The sequence below is a fragment of the Panulirus ornatus genome, chromosome 41 (genome assembly GCF_036320965.1).
Source record: "Panulirus ornatus isolate Po-2019 chromosome 41, ASM3632096v1, whole genome shotgun sequence".
NCBI lineage: Eukaryota > Metazoa > Arthropoda > Malacostraca > Decapoda > Palinuridae > Panulirus > Panulirus ornatus.
The window spans coordinates 15,984,106-16,012,054 of NC_092264.1; the positions used below are offsets into that span (position 1 = coordinate 15,984,106).

General features: G+C 43.5%; 1 protein-coding gene across 8 annotated transcripts in view; it reads right to left on the minus strand.

Moving 5' to 3' along the window:
- Positions 1 to 341: 341 nt before the first annotated feature.
- LOC139761711 (transient receptor potential cation channel subfamily A member 1-like) overlaps positions 342 to 27,949 on the minus strand; it is a 111,518-nt gene continuing 83,910 nt past the window's right edge. For all 8 annotated transcript variants that reach the window (XM_071686078.1, XM_071686080.1, XM_071686086.1 and 5 more), the window contains 5 exons: positions 10,475 to 12,473; positions 10,105 to 10,273; positions 9,768 to 9,974; positions 4,899 to 5,149; positions 342 to 2,191 (listed from right to left, as the gene is read on the minus strand). In XM_071686078.1, coding sequence (XP_071542179.1) covers positions 2,065 to 2,191; positions 4,899 to 5,149; positions 9,768 to 9,974; positions 10,105 to 10,273; positions 10,475 to 12,473 — 2,753 coding nt within the window. In that variant the 3' untranslated portion in view covers positions 342 to 2,064. The remainder of the gene's footprint in view (positions 2,192 to 4,898; positions 5,150 to 9,767; positions 9,975 to 10,104; positions 10,274 to 10,474; positions 12,474 to 27,949) is intronic.

Sequence of the window (27,949 nt, forward strand, 5' to 3'; positions counted from 1 at the left end):
CGAAGAATGGCCACATCTGCTCGTCCATTCTCGAGCTGTCATGTGTAATACCTCAAAACCACAGCTCCCTGTCCACATCCAGACCCCACAGAACTTTCCATGGTTTACCTTAGACATTTCACATGCCTGGTTCTGTCCATTTATTTAGAAAATGCAGTGAAATTTGAAATATGAAAATTTTCCCTAATCCATTTATAGGTTGGTTCAGTCGTGCTCAACCAGATAAATACTACATTGTAAAATTCCTGTAAAACAAAAGTGGCCTTCTTTCATTTATATAAAATCACATACCTAAACTTATCCATACAGTAGATATATTGGACAGAAGTAAATTAGCAAAGTGACAAATATTGTAATTTATTTCATAAACTGAGGGTGAAAAATTAAGTACAATAAAACCACACTATTCATTCAGTAATTACCATAAGTGATACACTTATACCAAGCATAACCATATGCTTCAAAATAACCTTTTAAAAGTAAGAATGAATGTATGCGTCACTATACATTAGTACTTAGTTTAAAAGCTGTAATGGATATGGAGCTTATTTTCTATTACAAGTGAACCCCATATTTCATCCAAATCTGAATGTAATTCATACACAGAGTCAGGAGATAAATATTTTGATGGGAGCAAGGAGCATGAAAGTTTGAATAAAGTGCAGTAAAGCCTTGGTTTCTCATAGAACTGCTCAAGGAATATCATGGGAATATTTTCTAAGACCTGTTAAAAGTGTTTATATATATATAAATATATATATAACAACCCCCTCCCCCCGCATGTGCGCAAGGTAGCACTAGGAAAAGACAACAAAGGCCACATTCGTTAACACTCAGTCTCTAGCTGTCATGTATAATGCACCGAAACCACAGCTCCCTTTCCACATCCAGGCCCCACAGAACTTTCCATGGTTTACCCCAGACGCTTCACATGCCCTAGTTCAATCCATTGACAGCACGTCGACCCCGGTATACCACATCGTTACAATTCACAATATTCCTTGCACACCTCTCATCCTCCTTCATGTTCAAGCCCCATATGTGGACGTGTATGTGTATACATGTGTATGTGGGTGGGTTGGGCCATTCTTTTGTCTGTTTCCTTGCGCTACCTCACTAACACAGGAGACAGTGACAAAGCGTTATGAATAAATATGTATATATATATGAATGAATAAATACAACCCCAATATACAACTTCTTTCCAATTCACTCTGTCCCATGCATGCTTCATCCTCCTGCATGTTCAGGACCTGACTGCTCAAAATCTTATCCACTTCCTATTCTTCTTGTTCCCTTCGCTTCTGACTCATATATCCTCTTTTTCATTTCACTCCATCCTTCCATTTCCAATTTGATCTCTCCCTTCTCCTTGTTCTTTCCATGAGCTTACAATATATGCTTCACTGCACATATGAATGAATTAGACAGAAAGTGTATTCCATGATAATACGAAAACATGAAAAGAACTTAATATACTCTGAATTTCTGATTTCTTGTATGTCTCAAGAAATCTCTAATACAGTAAAAAAAAATTGTAATTAAAGCAGGTTAAGCTGGAATGAGTTACAAGAAACCAACATTCTTTTGGTTTCCTTACATTATTCAATGACAGACATATGGCTGTTTTTATTCATAAATTTTGATTAGTAATATCTTTTCCTGTCAATAATGCCTTGATTTATGGTAGTTAAGTGTTTCTACCCAAGCTGAATACAACCTGAAATTACCTATCAAACATATCTACTATTTGCTGAATACATAAGCCATGCATATACATTAGATAAATAGTGAAATCAAAACATGGATGATGCGGGATAGATGGTATAGTTATAGGATTTTTACATATTTCATAGACTCTGTCATGACAGTTACCATAGTACAATAAAAGATGATTCTTTAAAGAAAGCCTTTCATAACAAAGCCAGGTATTTTTTTCCTTCTGAAATAAAACTTTCTGACTTAACATTATTTAGTAATATGATGTCATTACAGAGATCAGAAGGACTACTATCTTTGCATTTACTTTTATATCTAAAGTCCAGAGTGCAGCACAAAAGCAGCCTACTGCTGTAGTTCAGAGTAATGCTTGGTAATGTCCTTCAGTTCTTGCAAAAGCGCGCGGACTTCATCCATAGAATCACCACGATTCTGCCGATCTTGTTTCTCTATATGCTGAAGACGATGGGTTCTGTGACATGATATTTCATTATGTAATTTCAAGTTTATCGATATCACTTAGCTTAGGTATCTATACTCTATATAAAAGCAAGGTGATTCATATGAAACTATGCATCACCAGTTACTGGCAGGAACCTAAAAGAATTCTCTAGCAACATGCCCTGAAAATGTATCAGACCCTCACAAAAAAAAAGGCCCTGTTGCAGTCAAAGCACTTGCAGATGTCTTTAACCTATCCTGGTTACAAAACAAATCCTTAACAATTTGGAAACTTGCCAACATAATACAGTAATACAGTACCAGTCCTAAAACCCATGAAACCACCCAACTCCACTTCCTCCTACAGCCCTATATCATCTCTTATCCAAACTCTTGGATTTAATGATTCACAACCATTTAAGGGTTAAAGAAAAGAAGAAAATACATGTAAGATTAACTCCTTTATATAATAACTTTCAGTCCTGTGCACAAATGTAAGCAGGAGAAATCATCGTATGACATATAGAGCAGTAGGAACTTATCTTTTTGAGAGTTGTATTATGTGTGAAGCATTGAAGGGGTTACAACAGTTCCTCAGGTATTTGTAGACCTAACTTTTGAAAGCAGAAAGGTAATAGGAAGAGGGACCTATGAAAGAAGTTAAAGAATGACACAGCTTCATTTTACAAAGAAAGAAGTATCAAGATGGCCAATCCGTGTGTGGCTGGTCTCCTCAAAGAGACTGAAGGAAAAAGTTACCAAACAATAGCTGTGGGTTATAAATTTTACAGGTTGGGACACATCCAGGCAGCTCACTAGGGCAGTAGGTGAAATAATACAGAGATGGGGAAGCAAATCATTGTGAACAGAAAAGAATAGGTTACGAGATGTAGCAACAGGAAAATTTATAAGATGAAAGGTTTTTGATTCCACTCTGGCTAAAGGAGAGATAGAGAATGGACTAACCTAATTCTGAGAGCAGTACTCCATCTTGGAACAAATAAGACCCCTCTACAACACCATTAGTTTTTCAAGAGTAGTTCTTATGGTGTTCATTATGTAGAACTTCCAAGAGAGTTGAACCTATAGTTAAGCTTAAATGTTTACTTAATTGTAGAATTGAACTGTAATGGTATAAAATTTGGTGGTAGGAAATAAGTGTGATTTAGATAGGAATATTGGCCAGAAATTGAATTTTTGCACTAATGAGATTCACCTGGTTACTGTTTCCTCATTCATGATTACTGTTTAGGTCCAAATTAACAGAGGAAATTTGTTCTATGTGAGAAAAAGAAGGATTACTGGGAACTCTTGTATATAACAGTTTGTATAGCAATATTCTGCACTAAGACAGTTAAGAATTAAAGTGTAAACTTATGTAATGGTATGTGACCCTTTGCAGTTGCAACAGATTTGAAAAAAAATTAATGGAATTGTAGGCAGAAAAACTCCAAGAGGCGAAGGCAGAAACTTTCCTAAACTACACCTGTTTTCAACCAAGGGCTTAATAGAAATGTTATGCTACATAGACAACTCGTGGCTCTTGCTCATGATAAAATCCCAACTATGAACATGCTTTGGTGTTCTCTAGAGGGACTACAAATCTTTGATGTGACTATGAGATACACAGAGAGAAAGGTGTGCCACACAGCTAACATTAGAAGGCTTTTTCAAAAGGCTTAGTAAAATTTCCCTCCTCCACCCCTAATTTAAAGAGATGAATCATGTAATTCTGGGAGTACTGTGGACATCCTTAGTGCCTCTCCCTTTCCCTTCTGTTCACCCTCACTCCTTTCCATCCCACTCTACCAACATCTGATGCCCTCATAAGCACATTTTGTCTTAAGTTTCATCAAATATCATCATAACCAACTGTTTCTATGAATAAAGGATTTTGGTTGCTCATTTGATAACACTTTGCATAGCAACAGTTTTTTTTATTAATGTAACCCTGTCACTAAACAGGGTATCCCATAATTGAAGTGAAGAAATGGGATGTTACCTCCACCCATTTTATCTGCAGTCCTGTAATCCTATGCTTCAGAGGAGTGTTCACTTGTCTAAGTCCTGTGATCCTATGCTTCAGAGGAGTGTTCCAAGTGAAAAACAATTTACAGGTGCTGTAATTTGGCCTCTGCCTCAACTTATTAAAGAGCCTAACTTTTTGATAACCACTGCCACATAACTGAGTTGTGGGTCTTGATAGGGGCAAATCTACAGCTGGCTGGTTTGGTGCCAGAAGCTGGTCATACTATTCCCTAAGAGGTGGAGGTGGAGTTTATTGATAGTGTACAAAAGCACTGTGTGGCTGAAATGACAGATTCAGATGACTCGAGCTCATGACTAGAGAATACTCTCTGATCGACCATTCCATTTGGTGATTTAGCTTCGAGTTTTAGATTGTTCCATCGCAACAAGATTAAAAGATTCATCCTAATTCAGTAATGCATATCTCCTCTGTGATCATGGTAGTCACTCGACATCATGTGTGACAACTTTTTTTGTTTGTGAAATCTGCCAGAGTAACTGATTGGAAATACTGTTTGAAAATTTTAACATTTCCTAACATATATGTTTGAATTATAAGTTACAAATTTTGGGATTTTCTACTTCATTTATCTCATTTTATATGAAAATACTATGGCAACAAAGGGATGACCAGACATGAAATGCCAACAATATCTAACATCTGGAATTATGGTAAAACTAGAGAGTAAAACAAGTCTAAACTTAGATACCTGAGGCATTCTGCTGTATCATCATCCAGTTTGCTGGAGTATTCCTTGCTCTTCCCAGATAAAAGTCTTTGTTTCTTGACTCGATTGTTAATCAGGGCAAACAGAACAGGCTGGTTCTTTGTTCCTAAGAGTAATTGAAGTCGGTCAACATACGACTGCAAGCCAGGACATCTCAGGAACATGGATTCAATTTGATAGACCAACTCTAGTCTTGAGGTTAAGGAGTAGAGTATTGCATCATCAACCACTTGCTGAAAATCATAATAAAAGTTTCCTTGCTAACTGCATTTCTGTAGAATTTTGAGTACTGTAGATAAAAAGCCTAAAATATGTTCATGCATCACCTAAGGAACTTCGGAGAAGTTTTGAATTTGTATGATAAAAGTATAACTCTCCATTTGCACTTTTTTAATGTGTATGTTGGGTGACCCACTTACATTCCAAACTCCTCATTAATACTAGAATCCAAGAGGAAAGGTGAAGAATACTCTTTGAGCTTTTCCAATAGAAAATCTGCTTTTTAAAAGCGACAGGTTGTAGCTACTGGAAAAAATGTGATTTATAATGAGAAAAGGAAGGTATGAAAGAGAGTGTGAAGATGGGAAATAAAAGTTAATAGGGTAAGTTTATGATATCCATGGGGAGAGTGTATTATGATGAGCTTAGCAGCTTTAAAGAGAAAAAAATAGACCAGTTGTCCTAAACACAGGGTGTAAAATGGCATTAGACACCACTTTAATGCTCAAAAAACAAACAACAGTATTTGACATTTCATGAACATCTGGTAGTGGAAAGGTTTTCAGTGAGAGGCTAAAAATTTGAAACAGTAATGTTATGTGAAATGCTTGGTGAATCAGCTGTTTCTGATATAAATTTCTGGTTATTAGAATATATATTAAATAATTAAGATATTGTTATACACCCATCTCTCACTTTATGCAGGGTTTATGTTCTGCAAAAACCTCACACAAAGAGATATTGCATGTAATGAACCAATACACATAAGGGGGAAAATGGAAAGTGTGCAGCAGTTTAGCTATCTATATTAGCAGATTCTACCATAATGTCATGTAGCTTCTGATGTCAACTTTACTTGCTTGAAATTGCTTAGGCTTTGCTACATGGTCTTCTGTACTTAAACGCTCATACATTCTCTGAGGAAAGTTATTAAGACTGCTTTTCTTCCTCTCATGCTCTGTGTGCAACAAGAGGATTTTCCCCATCTCCATAAGTGGATTTCTAACCCCTGGGGTGACCTTGGCAGACAGTGGAGTAGATTGGATCATTGCATTTTTAATTTTCTATGCATTCTTCTCTATGTTGCTGATTATAGGTTTACTCAGGTTGTAAGCACACCTAAGTGCTGGTGCTCCCTCACCAGCACTAGCGTGTTGATAAGATTTCTAGCTTTGTTTACAGGGTCAGAGAGGTTCTCTTTTGTTCAACTGCTTATTCTGGGTTAGGAGATGTTGCTGGATGTTTGGTTACCATATTAACAAACAAAGTGGGTTGCAGGAAAACCATATTAGCATATCATAAGATTTCTAGCTTAATTTCTAAGGTCAGAGAGGTTCTCTTCCATTTAATTGCTTGTTCTGGGGTAAAAGATGGTGCTTGATGTTTGTATGCCACATTAACAAATGCAGTGTGTTCCAGGAAAATCACATGAGCAGGTACAGGTTGAACATCCCTAATCCAAATAAATGAAATCCCAAATGCTCCAAAATTAGAAAATTTTTGAGAGGTGACATGATCTTACAAGTGGAAAATTCCACACCTGACCTCACTTGCCTATCCTGAGCTCTGACACTCTGTTGGCACCAGTTTGTTACAAACCATCATCATTGCCAGACCTGCATGTATTACTCTGTGTTTTTTTGCTTATTCTTTGCTATGTGAATAAATGTATGAAAATGACTGCTTTTCAGTAGCATAAATTCAGAGTCATGAATGGAGGTGATGCCAAACAATCACAGATTGTCCACATGGGTGGCTGAGGTTGTGACAAATTAGCTTTCTGATGGTTCAAAGTTACACAAACATTGTTTCACGTGCAAAATTATTAAAAATATTGTATCCATTACCTTTAGGCTATGTGTATAAGTTCTATATGAAACATGAATGGATTTTGTGTTTAGACTTGAGTACCATCCCCAAGATGTCTCATTATCTTTTATCCACCATGACAAATGTGGAAAACAAATGGGTTAGAGCTTAGCTACATCTCTTCTTTGTATAGCAATGCACTGTTGTCCATCTTCTATGTCATTCTTGTATCTCCCCTGACAATGAGATCATTACACAAAAGTGGAAGGTGTATAAAAGAAAGCAGTGGGAGGTCAAGAGAAAGGGGCAAGGGCTGAAAAAAAGGACAAATGAGAGTTGGGGTGAGAAAGTATCATCACACTTAAGGGAGAATAAAAAGATGTTTTGGGAGGAGGTAAATATGGTGCATAAGACGAGAGAACAAATGGGTACATCATTGAAGGGGGCAAATGGGAAAGTAATAACAGGAGGTGATAAAGTGAGAAGGAGATGGAATGAGTATTTTGAAGGTTTGTCAAATGTATTGATGATAGAGTGGCAGATGTAGGGTGTTTTGGTTGGGGTAGTGTGCGAAGTGAGAGGGTCAGGGAGAATGGTTTGGTTATGAGAGAAGAGGAAGTGAAAGCTTTGCGAGAGATGAAATCTGGAAAGGCGGCAGGTCTGGATAGTACTGCAGTAGAATTCATTAATAAACAGGATGACTGTGTTGTTGATTGGTTGGTACGGATATTCAGTGTATGCATGGATCATGGTGAAGTGCCTGAGGATTGGCGGAATACATGCATAGTGCCATTGTACAAAGGCAAGGGGATGAAGGTGAGTGTTCAAACTACATAGGCATAAGTTTGTTGAGTATTCCCAGGAAATTATATGGAAGGGTATTGACTGAGAGGGTGAAGGCATGTACAAGGCATCAGACAGGGGAGGAGCAGTGTGGTTTTCAGAAGTGGTAGAGGATGTGTGGATCAGGTATTTGCTCTGAAGAATGTGTGTGAGAAACACTTAGAAAAACAACGGATTTGTATGTAGCATTTCTGCATCTGGAGAAGGCATATGATAGGGTTGATAGAAGTGCTTTGTGGAAGGTCTTAAGAGTATCTGGTGTGGGAGGTAAGTTGCTAGAAGCAGTGAAAAGTTTTTACCAATGGGTAAGGTATGTGTACGAGTAGGAAGAGAGGAGAGAGAGTGATTCCCATTGAATATCAGTCTGCAGCAGAGGTGTGTGATGTCCCCATGGTTGTTTAACTTATTTATGGATGGGGTGGTTAGGGAGGTAAATGCAAGAGTTTTGGAGAGAGGGATGAGTATGCAGTCTGTTGGGGATGAGAGGGCCTGGGAAGTGAGTTAGTTGTTGTTCACCGATGATACAGCTATAGTGGCTGATTCAAGTGAGAAACTGCAGAAGTTGGTGACTGAGTTTGGAAAAGTGTGTGAAAGGAGAAAGTTGAGCATAAATGTGAATAAGAGGCCAGTTATTAGGTTCATTAAGGTTGAGGGACAAGTTAATTGGGATGTAAGTTGGAATGGAAAAAAATTGGAGGAAGTGAAGTGTTTTAAATAGCTGGAAGTGGACTTAGCCGTGAATGGAACCATGGACGTAGAAGTGAGTCACAGGGTGGGGGAGGGGGCGAAGGTTCTGGGAGCAATGGAGAATGTGCGGAGGAGAGAACATTATCTCATAGAGCAAAAATGGGTAAGTTTGAAGGAATAGTAGTTCTAACAATGTTATATGGTTGCGAGACATATATAGGGTTGTACAAAGGAGGGGGGGGGGATGTGTTGGAAATGAAATGTTTGAGGACAACATGTGGTGTGAGGTGGTTTGATCGAGGGCAGCACCTGAAAAACAGACAAAAAAAGCCACATTCACAATCAGTCCCTAGTTGACATGTGTAATGCACCAAACCTACAGTTCCCTATCCACATCCAGGCCTCACAGACCTTTCCATGGATTACACCAGACGCTCCACATACCGTGGTTCAGTCCGCTGACAGCATGTCAACCGCGGTATACTACATCATTCAAATTCACTCTATTCTTTGCATGCCTCTCACCCTCCTGTATGTTTAGGCCCCAATCACTTTAAATCTTTCTCAATCCATCCTTCCACCTCCAATTTGGTCTCCTGCTTCTCCTTGTTCCCTCTGCCTCTGACATATATCCTTTTTTGTCAATCTTTCCTCACTCATTCTCTCCATAAGTCCAAACCATTTCAACACACCCTCTTCTGCTCTCTCAACTACACTTTTTATTTCCATACATCTCTCTTAACTGTTTCATTACTTACTCGATCAAACAACCTCACACCGCATGTTGTCATCAGACACTTCATTTCCAACTCATCTACCCTCCTCTGCACAACACTATCTATAGCACGTACCTTGCAGCCATATAACATTGTTGGAACTACTATTCCTTCGAACATACCCATTTTTGCTCCCCAAGATAATGTTCTCTTCCAGAACCTTCACCCAATCCCCCACCCTGTGACTCACTTCCACTCCCATGATTCCATCTGCTGCCAAGTCCACTCCCAAAAAAAATACTTCCCATGTATTCCCTGCGTGTCGTAGAAGGCAACTAAAAGGGATGGGATTTTAAGTCTAAGGCTCAGTCCTCTGTTCTTGACGCTATCTTGCTAATGCAGGAAATAGCAAATTTGTATGGAAAACATATATACATGAAATATCATTGATAAACTGTATAGTTAGAAGGTCCATGGAAGGATCGGGCTTGTACACAGGAATGCAAAGTTTATTGAGGATAGATGTAGTTCAACTTATAGAATATATTATGCAGATACAACATTTAATTCAACTCACCTGGGTGTCTGTAACTGCCAGTCCATTCATAACATTCATGAGGACAAGGAAGATGAGGAACAGGAACAGTAAGAAAACTAGTACTGCAGATGTTAAGAACTGCATCTTTCTTGAGAAGTGCTCACTCAGGTCAGAGTATTCAAACTCACCAGTTGCCATTACAATTGCCTTTGGTAGTGTTGACCAGAAATCACGAAAGTCGGTACTCTGATAGAAAATAAGTAGAGATCTCATAAAATATAATAATGACAATTTTCACAACATTACAGTGCTATACCAAACAGTCACTGATAAATTCTCCCCAAATGTAATAATTTAATATGCTTGAGTACTTTACCTCATTACCACCACTGGGTTGTAAGATAATGTTGAAGCTGATAGTGAATGCAAGGATGAGGGCACTAAAGAGGAAAATTAACTTCAAGAAGTTCCAGGATACATGTCGAAGCATTGTGATGTAGAGAGCGAAGAGAGGCGCTCGACCAAGAATGAGGACAAACTCATACCTGGAAGAAGTATGGTTAAAATAAATTTCAATTCTATATCTGTCTGCATCATGTATGATGAACTGCCTAAATGCTAATACATAACAAAATGTCAAATATATGTTATAACTATGATGCCATTTTTTCATATGTTACTCTTCATCATCTAATCTTAGCTATACTCAACTTACCAAGCCACAATCATAGCTATACTCAACTTACCAAGCTACAATCATAGCCCAAGCAGCAATATGGCGGGTGATATCAGCATCAAATCTTTTTGCAAGCAGTACAAATACTACAATCACCAGAAACCATTCTAAGTAGTTTTCTATGCTTTTGAGATACATTTCACGAGAGAAGAAAATCTGGAACAGTTCCCGCACAACCATGTATATTGTGACTGGGAGAAGGAAACCTATGAGACATTGCACTGTCGTTTGTTTACTTTCTATATTTTCATCTAGGGTGGAGTTAGAAGAGCCAGAATCAATAAGTTTCTCAGCTCGTGCTTCAAGTATGCGCAAGTCCTTCAGATAGTATACAAATGCTGTGAGGATGACAACAAAGAAGAGGTATATTCCTAGATTGAGAAGGTAGAGGGGAAGGGCCTTTCGCCATTTTGCATATAAAAGAGTTTGTATTAGTGGGTGTTTTATAGCATGACGATGACGATTACTTCTACAGATGTCCATAATTGTTTCCATTTCATTAGTTTTCTTTACTTCGTTCTTAAGGTCATCATTGACTGGGGGCAAAAGGAACTGGTAATCAAGTTTTAACATATAATCTTCATTGAGAACATTTTCCGGCTCAGTTTCATCTGCAGTTGCTGGATGATGTGTAATACAGCCATCCATGGCTCGTTCCAAAGTTGCAAGCAGGACTGAGTCTAAGATATTGCCTTGGTCCTTTCCTAGTACTGTTCGACGAGCACCAAGGAAGGCTCCCTTGCGGAGAAGTTCACATATTGCCTCTTGATTATTAAACGAAGCAGCCACATGCAGTGTACTCTGATCCATCCATTCCTGGTTGAAGTTCATAATAACATCATCTTCCATTAACCTATGTAAACATCCTGAATGGCTTACATCAGGAGAAGCTCCTTTCACCTTCCTACTATTTTCTATAAGTTTCTGGATAAGGCTGAAACTATATTCCTGAAGATCAACAGACTTCTTACCACCTTTCATGTGATCAATAAGCAGATTAAAAATATTCAAATGTCCACGGGAAGCGGCACGATGAATAGGCAGTTCATTTGTTATTTCATTTGTCCAGGGACTAGCACCAGCCTCGATCAATACTTTTACTAACACTTCGTTACTGTTATCAACTGCATGGAAAAGTAATGTTTTTTTCCCAAGTCGACAATTAGCTGCATCATGGGCATCTTCAGCTGATTTCTTCTTCAGAAATGCATGCACATCCTGAACACTGTTTCCCAATATTATCATATCCAGGAATTCTGATGCTGCAGGCCTTTTAGGGGCTGACTTACGTTCTCCACCCATCAGAATTGCGGGAAGAGCTTGCTTTTGTTGCAGAACCTCCTCAATAGTACCAGCTCCCCCATCTTCCTCAAGAGAAGCACCAGCTTTCACCAGATCTCTGCATAATTTGATTAGCCCACCACTTCTGGGAGCTCCATCCCCTGGAGGTAGCCTAGAAGCAGCCACTGCAAGTGGTGTCAGCGGTGCATGAGATTCCAGATCAATATCCTCCTGGGATAAAAGTACCTCTGCAATTTCTTGCAAAGTGTTCTCAGGTTTAAGTCCTTTTGATACTGCAAAAGTTAAAAGATGTAGGGCACTCTGACCTTTATCATTCCGTGCATTAACATGGGCTCCAGCTTCACAGAGCATCTTAACAACTCTAGGTTGTGTTTCTTGCACTGCCACCAACAATGGTGTTCTTCCATCTTGATCAGGAGCATTAAGAACATCATTTGGGGGATTAGCATCCAACAAAACTTTCAAACATTTTAAAGCACCCTTCTTAGCAGCAACATGGAGTGAGGTAGTGGTATGTGCTGACTGTTCATGATTGGGCTCTGGTCGCCAAACATGAGCTGGTGACCATTCTTGAAGCAATTTACGCAAACCTCCATCATCATCGTGCTCCAGCAAGGTATTAACAGAGTCAGCTTTTAGGACACGCATCTCCATAGCAGACACGAGAGGTGTCTTCTGATTCTCCACATCTGCCACCATCACAGCACCTGTGGAAAAACGACTTAGGTTAGCACAGGAAGGATATAAAGTAAATACATATAAAGAGTAGAATGATAAAAAGTCATGTTGATTAGCATCTGTTCACTTACTAACCACTGTATGATAGTTAAAGCTACATTCCTTATGGAGGAAACACATCTCGGTTTATATTTGCTGGTGCAGATTTTTTTTTTCATACTATTTGCCATTTCCCGCATTAGGGAGGTAGCGTTAAGAACAGAGGACTGAGCCTTTGAGGAATACCCTCACTTGGCACCCTTCTCTGTTCCTCTTTTGGAAAACTAAAAAAAACACAAGAGGGAAGGATTTCCAGCCCCAGAATTTGTATCAATCTACACATGCTGCTGGTAGTGAATATATAGCAAATGTATGTGAGAACAGATATGAATATTCACTCCATGACAGCATGACCACATTGAGAGTAACAGTGTGGTGTAAGTATCTTTTCTACAGTTTTGGGCATGAACTATAAGGCCTGACTGTCTTTAAAAGGCATGATAGTCTCCTGTGGTTTAGGAACTGTCATGCTGAGCCTTGAGCCTCTGGGCATACGAAATATTTTGAAAATGAAATTGTCCGTAAACATATTTTCCTAGTAAAAGCTGTAGATGATGTAGTGTTTTGTACTGCAACCTTTATACATATGGATTTTATGCCAACCATCTCCTGTGCATATTAAGATGTATACTGTGCTCGGTAGTATTTACGATTACAACAATGTACTTATATTGTATTTTCTATCAAGTACATGTATATATATATTGTATAGTGTTCTGTAGTGCTTCTGTAAAGCCTGTTTACACTAAATTCTCTTTGGTAACCTATGTTTGCTCTACAATGTGTTTAGCATGTTGTACTGTGTAAAGCACACTACCAACACTGTTACTGGAGCTGTTTTTTTGTTCTTTAAGTATCATGTTATTTCAGGTATGTTCTGTCATGTATATTGAGTATGTTGTGCAGATGTGCATGATATATTTGTATTCTGTAGTCTAAGCTAAATTGTTCATGTTGTCTTGCGTATTGTGTTTAGCACATTGTGTAATATTCATGCTGCACGTAGGACATACTAGTAAAGAGTGTAATAGTGTAATCCTTATACTTTGTGTATGATGTGACGTACAGAGTAATATTCATATAATGTGTATAGTGTACAGTATACACAGTGCACTGCTCATAAAGTTCATGACAAATTAGATTATCCCATTATTGTGTTCTGTATCTGCTGTAATTTTGATGAGTGTGTGTTGTAAATGGGAAGATGTGTAGTATGTCTGTATTCAATATGATGTAATATCCATGTTATTCTGTACTCTATAATACTGACTGCTAACATAATTTCGCAGTAACTAAGTAACTTTCTCAAAATTACTTCAGTTGCTTGTTAATGCAGAATTGTTGTGAATCAGTCAAAAGAGGTAAACATATGTGAAATGGCACTAAAGATTAAACATGAAAATTTCAGAATTTTCTCAGTTAAGCCATAACCATGGTGAATTTGGTCTTGAGGCCTATCAAAATAATATCTCTGCACATATTTACAGCACTGACTTCCCATCATGTAGATACAGTTTACTTCCGGTAGACATCTGCATACAAGTATATGCTGGAGTGTTGTCATCCAGATAATATGATGTTGTGCAGGGATGGAGGCATGCATGGTGCTCTGTGATTGAGTTCCATTTTACACCCTTTCTCAATCTTTAAGGGGATGAAGGGAGTTAATGGAAAGACAAAGAGAGTATCTAAATCCTCTTCTATAGTCCTATGATGGCTGCAGTGAAATTATATTTGCATGGCCTCAGCCACTTTACCCACCATCGTAATTTAGTAGCCTTGATATGAACAACAAGCGACCTTCTCTGACTTCTCTACATGCAGAGAGCAGGTAGGTTAAAATGGTCTTCACAATGGTGGTTCCCTGCAGCTAGCCTTCTACCAATCAATGTCATTCCTTAATGTTAAAGGGGACCAATGTCAATGAGCCTGAAATACATGCCCACAAAAGGAAAAAAGAAAAACGAATGAGATTGTCCAGTTTTCCATGAACAGCTGGAATCTTTCCATATGCACCAATCAGACATTCAATCAAACAGTCCCTGGTTCTGAAATACAGAGGCATCATCTCCACCTGGGAATGTCCACCATGTGACTCCACACTCATTATTCTCTGGCAGGGGTTCCAAGGTGCCTTTTCTTCCATGTCCTCCTCCTTCAGTAGCTTCCAAGCAACTCTGGCTCTTGGCTCCTATGGCAAAGCCTCCATGTAACAAAACCAATGCCTGTTTCTTGCAACAACCTCACCATGGAACTTTCAGCTAGAACTTTTCCTCCTGTAGCATAATTAGACTGTCTTATAACCCCAGCAACATCCTCCTTCCTCTTGCAGAAGGTATACAAGACCTGGCATCCACATAAATCTCCTACAGGATTCCTATCACACCATACATCATGATACATCATATTTCTTACATCGGCACCATGCTTGAGTCTATCACTTAAGGAAACTTGCCTTAACTTCTGTTCTAGCACCTGTTCCTTAAGAAACCTAACTTACCACATCTGCACCAGCACCATGGGAACCCTGCCTGCGTCATCTCATCTTCTTAACTAATCGTTCACCAACTGCAACAGCTTTCCCTGAGCCATATCACCGTGGGTACTTTTCCTGCCCATTTTCAGTCCATCACTACTTTTGAACAGAGAAACTGAATATTCAATTATACCCAGCTGTAAGGTAACACAATGTGATATGGCAGTCAGTCCAGCAGACAGCAGGGTAACACAGTGTGGTGTAGCATCTGGTGCAGCAAGACAGCAGGGTAACACAGAATAGTGTAACAGCTGGTGCAGAATAAAATAGGGTGACCGTGTGTGTGGCAGCTGTTGCAGCTGGCAGCAAGGTAAGGTAGTGTGGTGAGGCAGCTGGTGCAGCAGACTGCAGGGTAACACAGTGTGTAGTGGCAGCTCATGCAGCAGACAGCAGGGTAACACAGTGAGATGTAGCAACTGGTGCACCAGATAACAAGGCAATACAGTGTGTAGTGGCTGATGTTCCAACAGACAGCACAGTAAGGTAGTGTGTTGTGGCAGCTGATGCAGCAGACAGCAGGGGTAACCCAGTGTAGTGTGGCAGCAGACTGCAGGATAACTGTTTGGTGTGGTAGCTAGTGCAGCAGACAGCAGGATATCACAGTGTGGTGTGGCACTTGGTGCAGCTTCACCCTAGACTGTAGTGTGGCAGCTTATGAACCAGACAGCAGGATAACAGTGTGGTGTGGCAGTTGGTGCAGGTTAACCCTAGACCTACTGTAGTGTGGCAGCTGGTGCACCAGACAGCAGGATAACAGTTGGTGTGGCTTCACCCTAGACTGGTGTGGTAGCTGGTGAAATGGGCAGCAAGTTATCTCAATGTGATGTGGCAACTGGTGCAGTAAACAGTACTGTAACACACTGTGGTACAGCAGCTGGTGCAGCAGACAGTAGGGTAACACTATGGTGTGACAGCTAATGCAGCAGACAGCAGAGTAACACAATGTGGCATGGCAGCTGGTGTAGCAGATAGCTGGGTAACACAGTGTGGTGAGGCAGTTGGTGAAGCAGACAGCTGGGTAACTGGTGAGGCAGCTAGTGCAAAAGACAGCTGGATAACTGTGGTGAGGCAGCTGGTGCAGTAGACAGCTGGGTAAGTGGTGAGGCAGCTGGTACAGTAGACAGCTGGGTAACACTATAATGGGGCAGTAGACAGCTGGGTAACAGTGTGGTGAGGCAGCTGTTGCAGCAGCCAGCTGGGTAAGTGTAGTGAGGCAGCTGGTGCAGCAGACAGCTGGGTAACTGGTGAGGGAGCTGGTGCAACAGACAGCTGGGTAACTGTGGTGAGGCAGCTGGTGCAGCAGACAGCTGGGTAACTGGTGAGGCAGCTGGTGCAGCAGACAGCTTTGTAAGTGTGGTGAGGCAGCTGGTGCGGCAGACAGCTGTGTAAATGTGGTGAGGCAGCTGGTGCAGCAGACAGCTATGTAAATGTGGTGATGCAGCTGGTGCTGCAGACAGCTGGGTAACAGTGTGGTGAGGCAGCAGACAGCTGGGTAACAGTGTGGTGAGGCAGCAGACAACTGGGTAACAGTGTGGTGAGGCAGCAAATAGCTGGGTAACACAGTATGGTGAGGCAGGAGATAGCTGGGTAACACAGTATGGTGAGGCAACAGACAGCTGGGTAACACAGTGTGGCGTGGGTTCACCCTAGACTTTCCTAATTGAGGTGGGCATTGATGTGGGTTTTGCCACGCGAGCGGCTGGCTGCCTGTGGGCGATGATGGCATACCTGACTGCATTGAAGGTCCGTTAACTGGACCTCACTGACAAGAGTCACATTACAAGTTATACAGAGACAAAATTAATTACTAAGATGGGAGAGCAATGATTGAGGTATTCACAATTTATTTTTTTTTTTTTTTACAAAACTTTGAACAGCAGTGATTGGGGATGAGAGAGCTTGGGAAGTGAGTCAGTTGTTGTTCGCTGATGATACAGCGCTGGTGGCTGATTCATGTGAGAAACTACAGAAGCTGGTGACTGAGTTTGGTAAAGTGTGTGAAAGAAGAAAGTTAAGAGTAAATGTGAATAAGAGCAAGGTTATTAGGTACAGTAGGGTTGAGGGTCAAGTCAATTGGGAGGTGAGTTTGAATGGAGAAAAACTGGAGGAAGTGAAGTGTTTTAGATATCTGGGAGTGGATCTGGCAGCGGATGGAACCATGGAAGCGGAAGTGGATCATAGGGTGGGGGAGGGGGCGAAAATTCTGGGAGCCTTGAAGAATGTGTGGAAGTCGAGAACATTATCTCGGAGAGCAAAAATGGGTATGTTTGAAGGAATAGTGGTTCCAACAATGTTGTATGGTTGCGAGGCGTGGACTATGGATAGAGTTGTGCGCAGGAGGATGGATGTGCTGGAAATGAGATGTTTGAGGAGAATGTGTGGTGTGAGGTGGTTTGATCGAGTAAGTAACGTAAGGGTAAGAGAGATGTGTGGAAATAAAAAGAGCGTGGTTGAGAGAGCAGAAGAAGGTGTTTTGAAATGGTTTGGGCACATGGAGAGAATGAGTGAGGAAAGATTGACCAAGAGGATATATGTGTCGGAGGTGGAGGGAACGAGGAGAAGAGGGAGACCAAATTGGAGGTGGAAAGATGGAGTGAAAAAGATTTTGTGTGATCGGGGCCTGAACATGCAGGAGGGTGAAAGGAGGGCAAGGAATAGAGTGAATTGGAGCGATGTGGTATACCGGGGTTGACGTGCTGTCAGTGGATTGAATCAAGGCATGTGAAGCGTCTGGGGTAAACCATGGAAAGCTGTGTAGGTATGTATATTTGCGTGTGTGGACGTATGTATATACATGTGTATGGGGGTGGGTTGGGCCATTTCTTTCGTCTGTTTCCTTGCGCTACCTCGCAAACGCGGGAGACAGCGACAAAGCAAATATATATATATATATATATATATATATATATATATATGAATAAGAGCAAGGTTATTAGGTACAGTAGGGTTGAGGGTCAAGTCAATTGGGAGGTAAGTTTGAATGGAGAAAAACTGGAGGAAGCAAAGTGTTTTAGATATCTGGGAGTAGATCTGGCAGCGGATGGAACCATGGAAGCGGAAGTGAATCATAGGGTGGGGGAGGGGGCGAAAATCCTGGGAGCCTTGAAGAATGTGTGGAAGTCGAGAACATTATCTCCGAAAGCAAAAATGGCTATGTTTGAAGGAATAGTGGTTCCAACAATGTTGTATGGTTGCGAGGCGTGGGCTATGGATAGAGTTGTGCGCAGGAGGGTGGATGTGCTGGAAATGAGATGTTTCAGGACAATATGTGGTGTGAGGTGGTTTGGTCGAGTAAGTAATGTAAGGGTAAGAGAGATGTGTGGAAATAAGAAGAGCGTGGTTGAGAGAGCAGAAAAGGGTGTTTTGAAATAGTTTGGGCACATGGAGAGAATGAGTGAGTATAGATTGACCAAGAGGATATATGTGTCGTAGGTGGAGGGAACGAGAAGTGGGAGACCAAATTGGAGGTGAAAAGATGGAGTGAAAAAGATTTTGAGTGATCGGGGCCTGAACATGCAGGAAGGTGAAAGGAGGGCAAGGAATAGAGTGAATTGGATCGATTTGGTATATCGGGGTCGACGTGCTGTCAATGGATTGAATCAGGGCATGTGAAGCGTCTGGGGTAAACCATGGAAAGTTCTGTGGGGCCTGGATGTGGAAAGGGAGCTGTGGTTTCGGGCATTATTGCATGACAGCTAGAGACTGAGTGTGAACGAATGGGGCCTTTGTTGTCTTTTCCTAGCGCTACCTCGCACACATGAGGGGGGAGGGGGATGTTATTCCATGTGTGGTGAGGTGGCGATGGAAATGAATAAAGGCAGACAGTGTGAATTGTGTGCATGTGTATATATGTATATGTCTGTGTGTGTATATATATGTGTACATTGAGATGTATGGGTATGTATATTTGCGTGTGGGGACGTGTATGTATATACATGTGTATGGGGGTGGGTTGGGCCATTTCTTTCGTCTGTTTCCTTGCGCTTCCTCGCAAACGCGGGAGACAGCGACAAAGCAATATATATATATATATATATATATATATATATATATATATATATATATATATATATATATATATATATATATATATAAAGAAAGAGAAGTTAACTTTATCAAGGACACAGTTTGGATACTAAAAGTAACTAAACGGATCATTGTTATGGATGAAATGTTTACCCTTATCCAGTAATGATCTATGAGGATCATCTCTAAGCACACAGTTTTAAATACATAATTGCACTTTAATTACGCTACTTGTGACTACCTATTTGTACTATCCGTGGAGGGATTTTTAGGAGCAACTTTTTCGCTTATCTATCAGTCCCAATGGGGGAAGACAAAAAATTGACACCTGGGTTGGGTGCGGGCTGACTGTCGAGGTTAGGATTCAAATATCAGATGATCCCGTGCGTAACTCATGATCAGCGACGCAAACCTCAAGACCAGAGAAGCCCGTAAACTTCTTACTTCCTTACCACGGCACTGTACGACTCACTGTAACCCATTATCACTACTATATGGATCGGGTTCATCATCCACGTATCTGCCCATCTCTGGAACCTTCCTTAACGTGGATGCAACCCTGGTAAATTTTTCTCTCGAGCTTTTAACATAATCGGAGAACATTCAACTAAAAATTTAGTCCTGGCAAATCATGGGGATCAAGAATATCAGTGGCAACAACACCGAACCCTACGGAACACCACGAAATAATTCACGTGAAAGGGGCACTTGAATCACCTGTCCTCAATTCCCATCCACAGGTAATATCCGTTACACGGACAAAGCCTCCCTCTAATTCAGCTCTGAAATTTAACATCTGTAAAAGCTCTGTCGTAGGCGACGGCTTCAAATGCCTTCTAGCATTCCAGAGGCACACAGTTCGCCCCTCCGTCTCTCAGGTGAAACGGTAGAGAGGTGTTACTGCCAGTAATTTGCCCGGTCCGTACGTCTGAGGCCTATGGACTGGGGAGGTGGAGAGGAGGGAAAAAGGATTGCTCCTCTGGAAAATCCAGGCAGCCCGGATCACTCCAGCAAATTGTTTCCTCAGAGTCAAGCACCACAGGAAAAAAGTCTTCCATTTCTCCCGAAATCAAACTTACCCGAATCACTTCAAGTGATCCGAATTTCCTACGCGCATCACCACTTGTGCCTGAACCTTATGTGAGGTAGCCAAATGAGGCTTAAAAATCTTAAAGCCAATGTGAAAAGGTTTTATTTATGGTGTTATTAATCTGAATATGCATACGATATTTTTCCCTCGCTGTGTAACTCGGTTATCTTCGCCCTCACGGCATCTCCCTACTTCCACTATGTGTGCGGTAGGAGCATGATTATGGTCGCGGATGACTTGAAAACCTTTATATTGTGAATAGGATCGAGAGTTCCTTAACAAGTCAGCTTCATACCAACGGAGGTTATGTTCAAATCCTTCTCATGCTGGACACAGCGGCAAACACTTGGTCCATCATCTCGTCCGTAACACAGGAAAGAGTTGAACCACACGTTCACATACCGTGACTTGCGACACTGCGAGGCTCGTCTTCTCTCATACATAGGCAGGAACACTGTCGTGGAACTGGTGGACCAGTAACAATGCCGACATGTGAAGGTCATTACTCCCAAATCGAAAGAGTGTGGTTGGCGCGTTACAGTGATAAGTCGAAGGTATTGGCTAGCCTATCCTAGTCCATTTGGTACCAACGTGAAGATGGGCTAATTATTTCGGGCCTCCCACGCGCAGTTACCACACAGCGCGGCCCGCTATTCTCCTCACTCAGCCAGGAATAATTGCCAACATGTCAGGGCCTAATGCTAAATTACTGCTATCAAGTGATTAGTTATGCTAATCATCTCCGAGATGAACGGTCCAGTGGAGCGGGAGACTTGGGTAGTCACATAGGAGTCGAGCAGCTACCAGGGATCATGTAAATAACCAGACATAGGAAGTTAATGTTTACATCTTTAAATGGTTTATGTAATTTGAGGAAAGGCCCGCTGAGTATCGTTTACTATGCTAGAGGTTAATTTGGCTTCGTATAAAAAGAATTCGCATAATGAAAGAGCAAGATAGGTAGGAAGAAGGCCATTATATAGAGAGGTTACTCAGTATATCATATTATGAAAGTTCCCATTTTCGCCGGCATGAAATAAAGATGATTCACAGATGACACACTAATTTGTAACGAGAAAACTTAAGTTCGAGTGAAGTCGGACTTCAGAAAGTGTTCATACAAAGGTCAGTAATTCACAGCGATCTGGTGAAGTCTTTGGCTGATGGGGATGGATGATTCGGGGAACAGGAGGGAAAAGATAATTAAAATAACTGAGAAGGGGTGACTGCTTCTACGAAAAGAAGGGAAGAGTTTAACAGTTACTAGAAGTGGACTCGGGTATAAGAGCTGAAGGAAATGAAAAAAGAATTTGTATAACGTAAGTAAATATAGAAACTACAGAGCGCCGTCACAAGCGAGAATAGCAATTCACCTAAAAAGATAGTAAAAAGATAAAGAATGTGTGTACAGTACACTTCACACTCCGCCACCTCACTGGCCGGTCCTATTGTGATGTGCCATCTCTCCACCAGGGACTACGGCTATCTGCTTGAAACTATAACCAGATACTTGACCCCAGTACGATAGGCAGTGACAGTCAATAAGGTCGGGAAGACTATAACGAAGGCATGAGATATGAGATTCACCGACAAGATCGTCAGGTAATTGGAACTATGGTTTTAATATTGTACGTCACCATCTCTTCCCACCCAACACCCGCCTCACTCAACAACACCAACACCACAGAACCTCACTCCACTACGTCACCTCACCTTGCAATAGTACTGGGGCTTCGCAGAATTTCCCCAACGGTTACTATCATACTAACTCGGGTTTCCCTCGAAACATGCACAAAAAACAGCTCTGGTCAACAACCACTGCAGATTTTGAAATGCTTGGTCTACGTATTATTATTATCATTATTATTATTATTATTATTATCATTATTATATTTAATTAATTTCTCGATTAGCCCTTCAGTAAAGCCTATGTGTCTTTACCCATATGAACCTCCTGCACGCCCTTACCACGACGTCTTGGGTGAGGACAACTGCTACATCGTCTGGTTGTCCGGGGTACGGAGTCGTCGCTGCCCTGACTGGCCCCTTAGGCAGGATGAGACATAGACCCCAGGGTAAGGCACAGAGACCCCCCTGGCTTCGCTCTGGGATTTACCATCGGACGCTCTGCTCTAGTTACCATGGCATAGACAATACAGTATAAGAGTATCGAACAGATAGACTGTTTAAAAGTAGTCACATTATGTCAATAAATGACGCGTGAGCATGAGTGAGTCACTGAACGAGCAAGAAATTATGATGAGGAATGAGTCATGGTAGACGTCCTCGGGGTCAAGCCGAGGGTCGGGCAATGGGATCATAATGGCGCGACACCATTATGACCACACAGCTGCCATACCCTCCCCATCAAAACCACCCTCACTAGTCCAGCACCACACAGCTGCCATATCCTCCTCACCACCACCGCCCTCACCACACCAATACCACACAGCTGCCATATCCTCCTCACCACCACTACCACCATCACCACAACTCCAACACAACAGCAGCCTTACTCCCTCACCATCACTACCACCACTATTCCGCCACAGCTGCTAAATCCCTTCACCACAACCCTACCACAACTCCTTCACTACATCTGCCTTAACCCCTCACCACCACACTCTCAAAATATGACAATAAGCACAAAGTTCTCCCAAGGCGCCACAATACCAGATCCCAATACCACAAACCCGTCAGACTCCATAACAGAGCATCGCGTTCAACACCATACTCAACACCCTCATACTCAAGCCCCAAACATGACAGTGACATCACCATACACAATACCATAAACTAGGAGTCAATCGTAACGTCTTTATAATGAAGACGTAGCGTCAGTACGCCACACAGCTTACTATACACCCAGCACCATCATACAACACAACAGCACCGAAGCTACAACTGGAGCGTGTACACAACGCCTTACAGTACTCAGTACCAACAACAGCAGCACAACAGGATAATACAACACTGCACTATAAGCAATAGCAATTGGATCAGGCGAAAACGTCATACGGAACCGTATCTATACAACACCATAACCGGACCAACAACCCCAGAGGAGGACTGCTAGGGTTAAAACAACAACAGCCCCAGTGGAGGACTGCTAGGGTCACAACAACAACCCCAGTGGGGGACTGCTAGGGTCACAACAACAACAACCCCAGTGGAGGACTGCTAGGGTCACAACAACAACAACCCCAGTTGGGGACTGCTAGGGTCACAACATCAACAACCCCAGTGGAGGACTGCTAGGGTCACAACGACAACAACCCCAGTGGGGGACTGCTAGGGTCACAACATCAACAACCCCAGTGGGGGACTGCTAGGGTCACAACAACAACCCCAGTGGGGGACTGCTAGGGTCACAACAACAACAATCCCAGTGGAGAACTGCTAGGGTCACAACAACAACAACCCCAGTGGAGGACTGCTGGGGTCACAACAACAACAACCCCAGTGGAGGACTGCTAGGGTCACAACAACAACAACCCCAGTGGAGGACTGCTGGGGTCACAACAACAACAACCCCAGTGGAGGACTGCTGGGGTCACAACGACAACAACCCCAGTGGAGGACTGCTGGGGTCACATTGACAACTACAACCCCCCCCCCTTCCCCTCCCCAAGGATAGCTTCCAGAATAATAACCTCCGCACGACTTGAGTGTGTGTGTGTGGGGGGGGGGGGGTGGACAAAAACGACAACAAAGACAGGATGATTGGCGGGACACGACCCCAGGACGACCTGGCGACGGTCGTCCTGGCGACGGTCGTCCTGGCGACGGTCGTGTTGGGAGACACAAGCGATGGTCGTGTTGGTTGGGACACAAGGGATGGTCGTGTTGAGTGGGACACAAGGGATGGTCGTGTTGGGTGGGACACAAGGGATGGTCGTGTTGGTTGGGACACAAGGGATGGTCGTGTTGGGTGGGACACAAGGGATGGTCGTGTTGAGTGGGACACAAGGGATGGTCGTGTTGAGTGGGACACAAGGGATGGTCGTGTTGGGTGGGACACAAGGGATGGTCATGTTGAGTGGGACACAAGGGATGGTCGTGTTGAGTGGGACACAAGGGATGGTCGTGTTGAGTGGGACACAAGGGATGGTCGTGTTGGGTGGGACACAAGGGATGGTCGTGTTGGTTGGGACACAAGGGATGGTCGTGTTGAGTGGGACACAAGGGATGGTCGTGTTGAGTGGGACACAAGGGATGGTCGTGTTGAGTGGGACACAAGGGATGGTCGTGTTGGGTGGGACACAAGGGATGGTCGTGTTGGGTGGGACACAAGGGATGGTCGTGTTGAGTGGGACACAAGGGATGGTCGTGTTGGTTGGGACACAAGGGATGGTCGTGTTGGGTGGGACACAAGGGATGGTCGTGTTGAGTGGGACACAAGGGATGGTCGTGTTGAGTGGGACACAAGGGATGGTCGTGTTGGGTGGGACACAAGGGATGGTCATGTTGAGTGGGACACAAGGGATGGTCGTGTTGAGTGGGACACAAGGGATGGTCGTGTTGAGTGGGACACAAGGGATGGTCGTGTTGGGTGGGACACAAGGGATGGTCGTGTTGGTTGGGACACAAGGGATGGTCGTGTTGAGTGGGACACAAGGGATGGTCGTGTTGAGTGGGACACAAGGGATGGTCGTGTTGAGTGGGACACAAGGGATGGTCGTGTTGGGTGGGACACAAGGGATGGTCGTGTTGAGTGGGACACAAGGGATGGTCGTGTTGGGTGGGACACAAGGGATGGTCGTGTTGGGTGGGACACAAGGGATGGTCGTGTTGAGTGGGACACAAGGGATGGTCGTGTTGGGTGGGACACAAGGGATGGTCGTGTTGGTTGGGACACAAGGGATGGTCGTGTTGGGTGGGACACAAGGGATGGTCGTGTTGGGTGGGACACAAGGGATGGTCGTGTTGAGTGGGTCACAAGGGATGGTCGTGTTGAGTGGGTCACAAGGGATGGTCATGTTGGTTGGGACACAAGGGATGGTCGTGTTGGGTGGGACACAAGGGATGGTCGTGTTGAGTGGGACACAAGGGATGGTCGTGTTGAGTGGGTCACAAGGGATGGTCATGTTGGTTGGGACACAAGGGATGGTCGTGTTGGGTGGGACACAAGGGATGGTCGTGTTGGGTGGGACACAAGGGATGGTCGTGTTGAGTGGGACACAAGGGATGGTCGTGTTGAGTGGGTCACAAGGGATGGTCATGTTGGTTGGGACACAAGGGATGGTCGTGTTGGGTGGGACACAAGGGATGGTCGTGTTGAGTGGGACACAAGGGATGGTCGTGTTGAGTGGGACACAAGGGATGGTCGTGTTGGGTGGGACACAAGGGATGGTCGTGTTGGTTGGGACACAAGGGATGGTCGTGTTGAGTGGGACACAAGGGATGGTCGTGTTGGTTGGGACACAAGGGATGGTCGTGTTGAGTGGGACACAAGGGATGGTCGTGTTGAGTGGGACACAAGGGATGGTCGTGTTGAGTGGGACACAAGGGATGACTAAAAGACACGACCCATCATGGTTCACAAGTGTGGTCGTAGCTGATATTTATATTGGTGGTGCCGGAGCATATCTCCCCCGTCACACTGGACCGTAAGGTTTGGTGCTCACACCCTCCCACCGTCACCAAGCTGAGTCTGACGATCGTCCCCACACACTGGCAGGGTGACTGAGGGCGATATACCGTCACCAAACTGGGTCTGACGATCGTCCCCACACACTGGCTTGGTGCTCACAACCTCCCACCGTCACCAGCTGGGTCTGACGATCGTCCCCACACACTGGCTTGGTGCTCACAACCTCCCACCGTCACCAGCTGGGTCTGACGATCGTCCCCACACACTGGCTTGGTGCTCACAACCTCCCACCGTCACCAGCTGGGTCTGACGATCGTCCCCACACACTGGCTTGGTGCTCACAACCTCCCACCGTCACCAGCTGGGTTTGACGATCGTCCCCACACACTGGCTTGGTGCTCACAACCTCCCACCGTCACCAGCTGGGTCTGACGATCGTCCCCACACACTGGCAGGGTGACTGGGGGCGATATACCGTAACCAAGCTGGGCCTCACGATCGTCCCCCCACACTGGCAGGGTGACTGGGGGCGATATACCGTCACCAGCTGGGTCTGACGATCGTCCCCCCACACTGGCAGGGTGACTTGAGGGAGCTAGCACGATCATGCGAGGTGCCACAGCAGTCTCCAGGTGTTGGTGTGAGTGGCATGAGGTGGCTGATGGTCGGGCCACTGCAGAAACTACCTTCTGATGATTCACCTGCGATGTATTAGTCTGAGTACTCACTCCTGTACACAGAGACGGCATTATACTCTCGTACGAACCCTGCTCTGTGTGTGTGTGTGTGTGTGTGTGTGTGTGTGTGTGTGTGTGTGTGTGTGTGTGTCCTGTTGGAGACATGTTTCCTCGTGGCCCTCCTGACCTTTGATCTGCCTGACGTCATGATTTTCTTTGCCTCTCTCTCTCTCTCTCTCTCTCTCTCTCTCTCTCTCTCTCTCTCTCTCTCTCTCTCTCTCTCTCTCTCTCTCTCTCTCTCTCTCTCTGTGTGTGTGTGTGTGTGTGTATCAAGGGACATACAGATCATGTCTGTGTTGAGTGATAGTAAGGACACATCACAACCCAGTACTGGAGACCCACACCGACAAGGATACCTCACTTAACAACAAGATGAGAGAGAGAGAGAGAGAGAGAGAGAGAGAGAGAGAGAGAGAGAGAGAGAGAGAGAGAGAGAGAGAGAGAGAGAGAGAGAGAGAGCAAAATATGGCAAGATTCGTCATCGTATATGAAATGGCTTTACCCTGGCGCGTCACGGGGTCAGGGGGTTAGAGTGAGGTCTTTGACAGATGCGTAGAGAGCCATACACCACACACACACACACACATACACACACACACACACACACACACACACACACACACACACACACACACACACACCGGATCCCCATCACACTGTAGACCAGAACATACTCAGGAGATAAACACTGCACTCATAACCCATGCATACTAATGAACACTGACGCAATTTACATAGAAATTCCCACGAGGGAAGCGGGTGAAGGCAAGTTATTCCACTACAGAGCCGGGGGAAGCAGGCGAAGGGGACAATATATATAGGGAGGAAATGGTGAGTGTGGACGAACAGGGTTAGAACTTGTCATGCCGGAGAAAGGGTTAGAAAATGGGGACTCATGATTGTTACAGTCCCTCCCCTGGTGCACATATAGGTAATTATGAACATGCAAATAACCACACACACACACACACACACACACACACACACACACACAGGGTCCTCAGTGATGTAGTGGTTAGGGTTTCTGACCATAGGTTAGCACTGGTTAGACTGGGGTTCGAATCATAGGTGTTGTTGTACTCGGCCCACATCCAACCCTCGTGTTCATCCTCCTCTCAGTCGATAAATGGCTAACTGGCTTAGGCTTGGCCGTGTGTGTGTGTGTGTGTGTGTGTGTGTGTGTGTGTTAACATAGGAGTAAAGACATGGTAATTATATACCAGTTTAAGACAAGGGGGCAACACGAGTGTAAAACTATCTCTCTGTAACACACACACACACACACACACACACACACACACACACGAGATGCCACTCTTAATCACGGACCAGTGTGCCGGTCGTGACGTCACACCACAGGTGGGCTGTGTGTCTATATACAACGCTGGCGATCGTAAGGTCAATACAACTTCTGCTTAGAATGT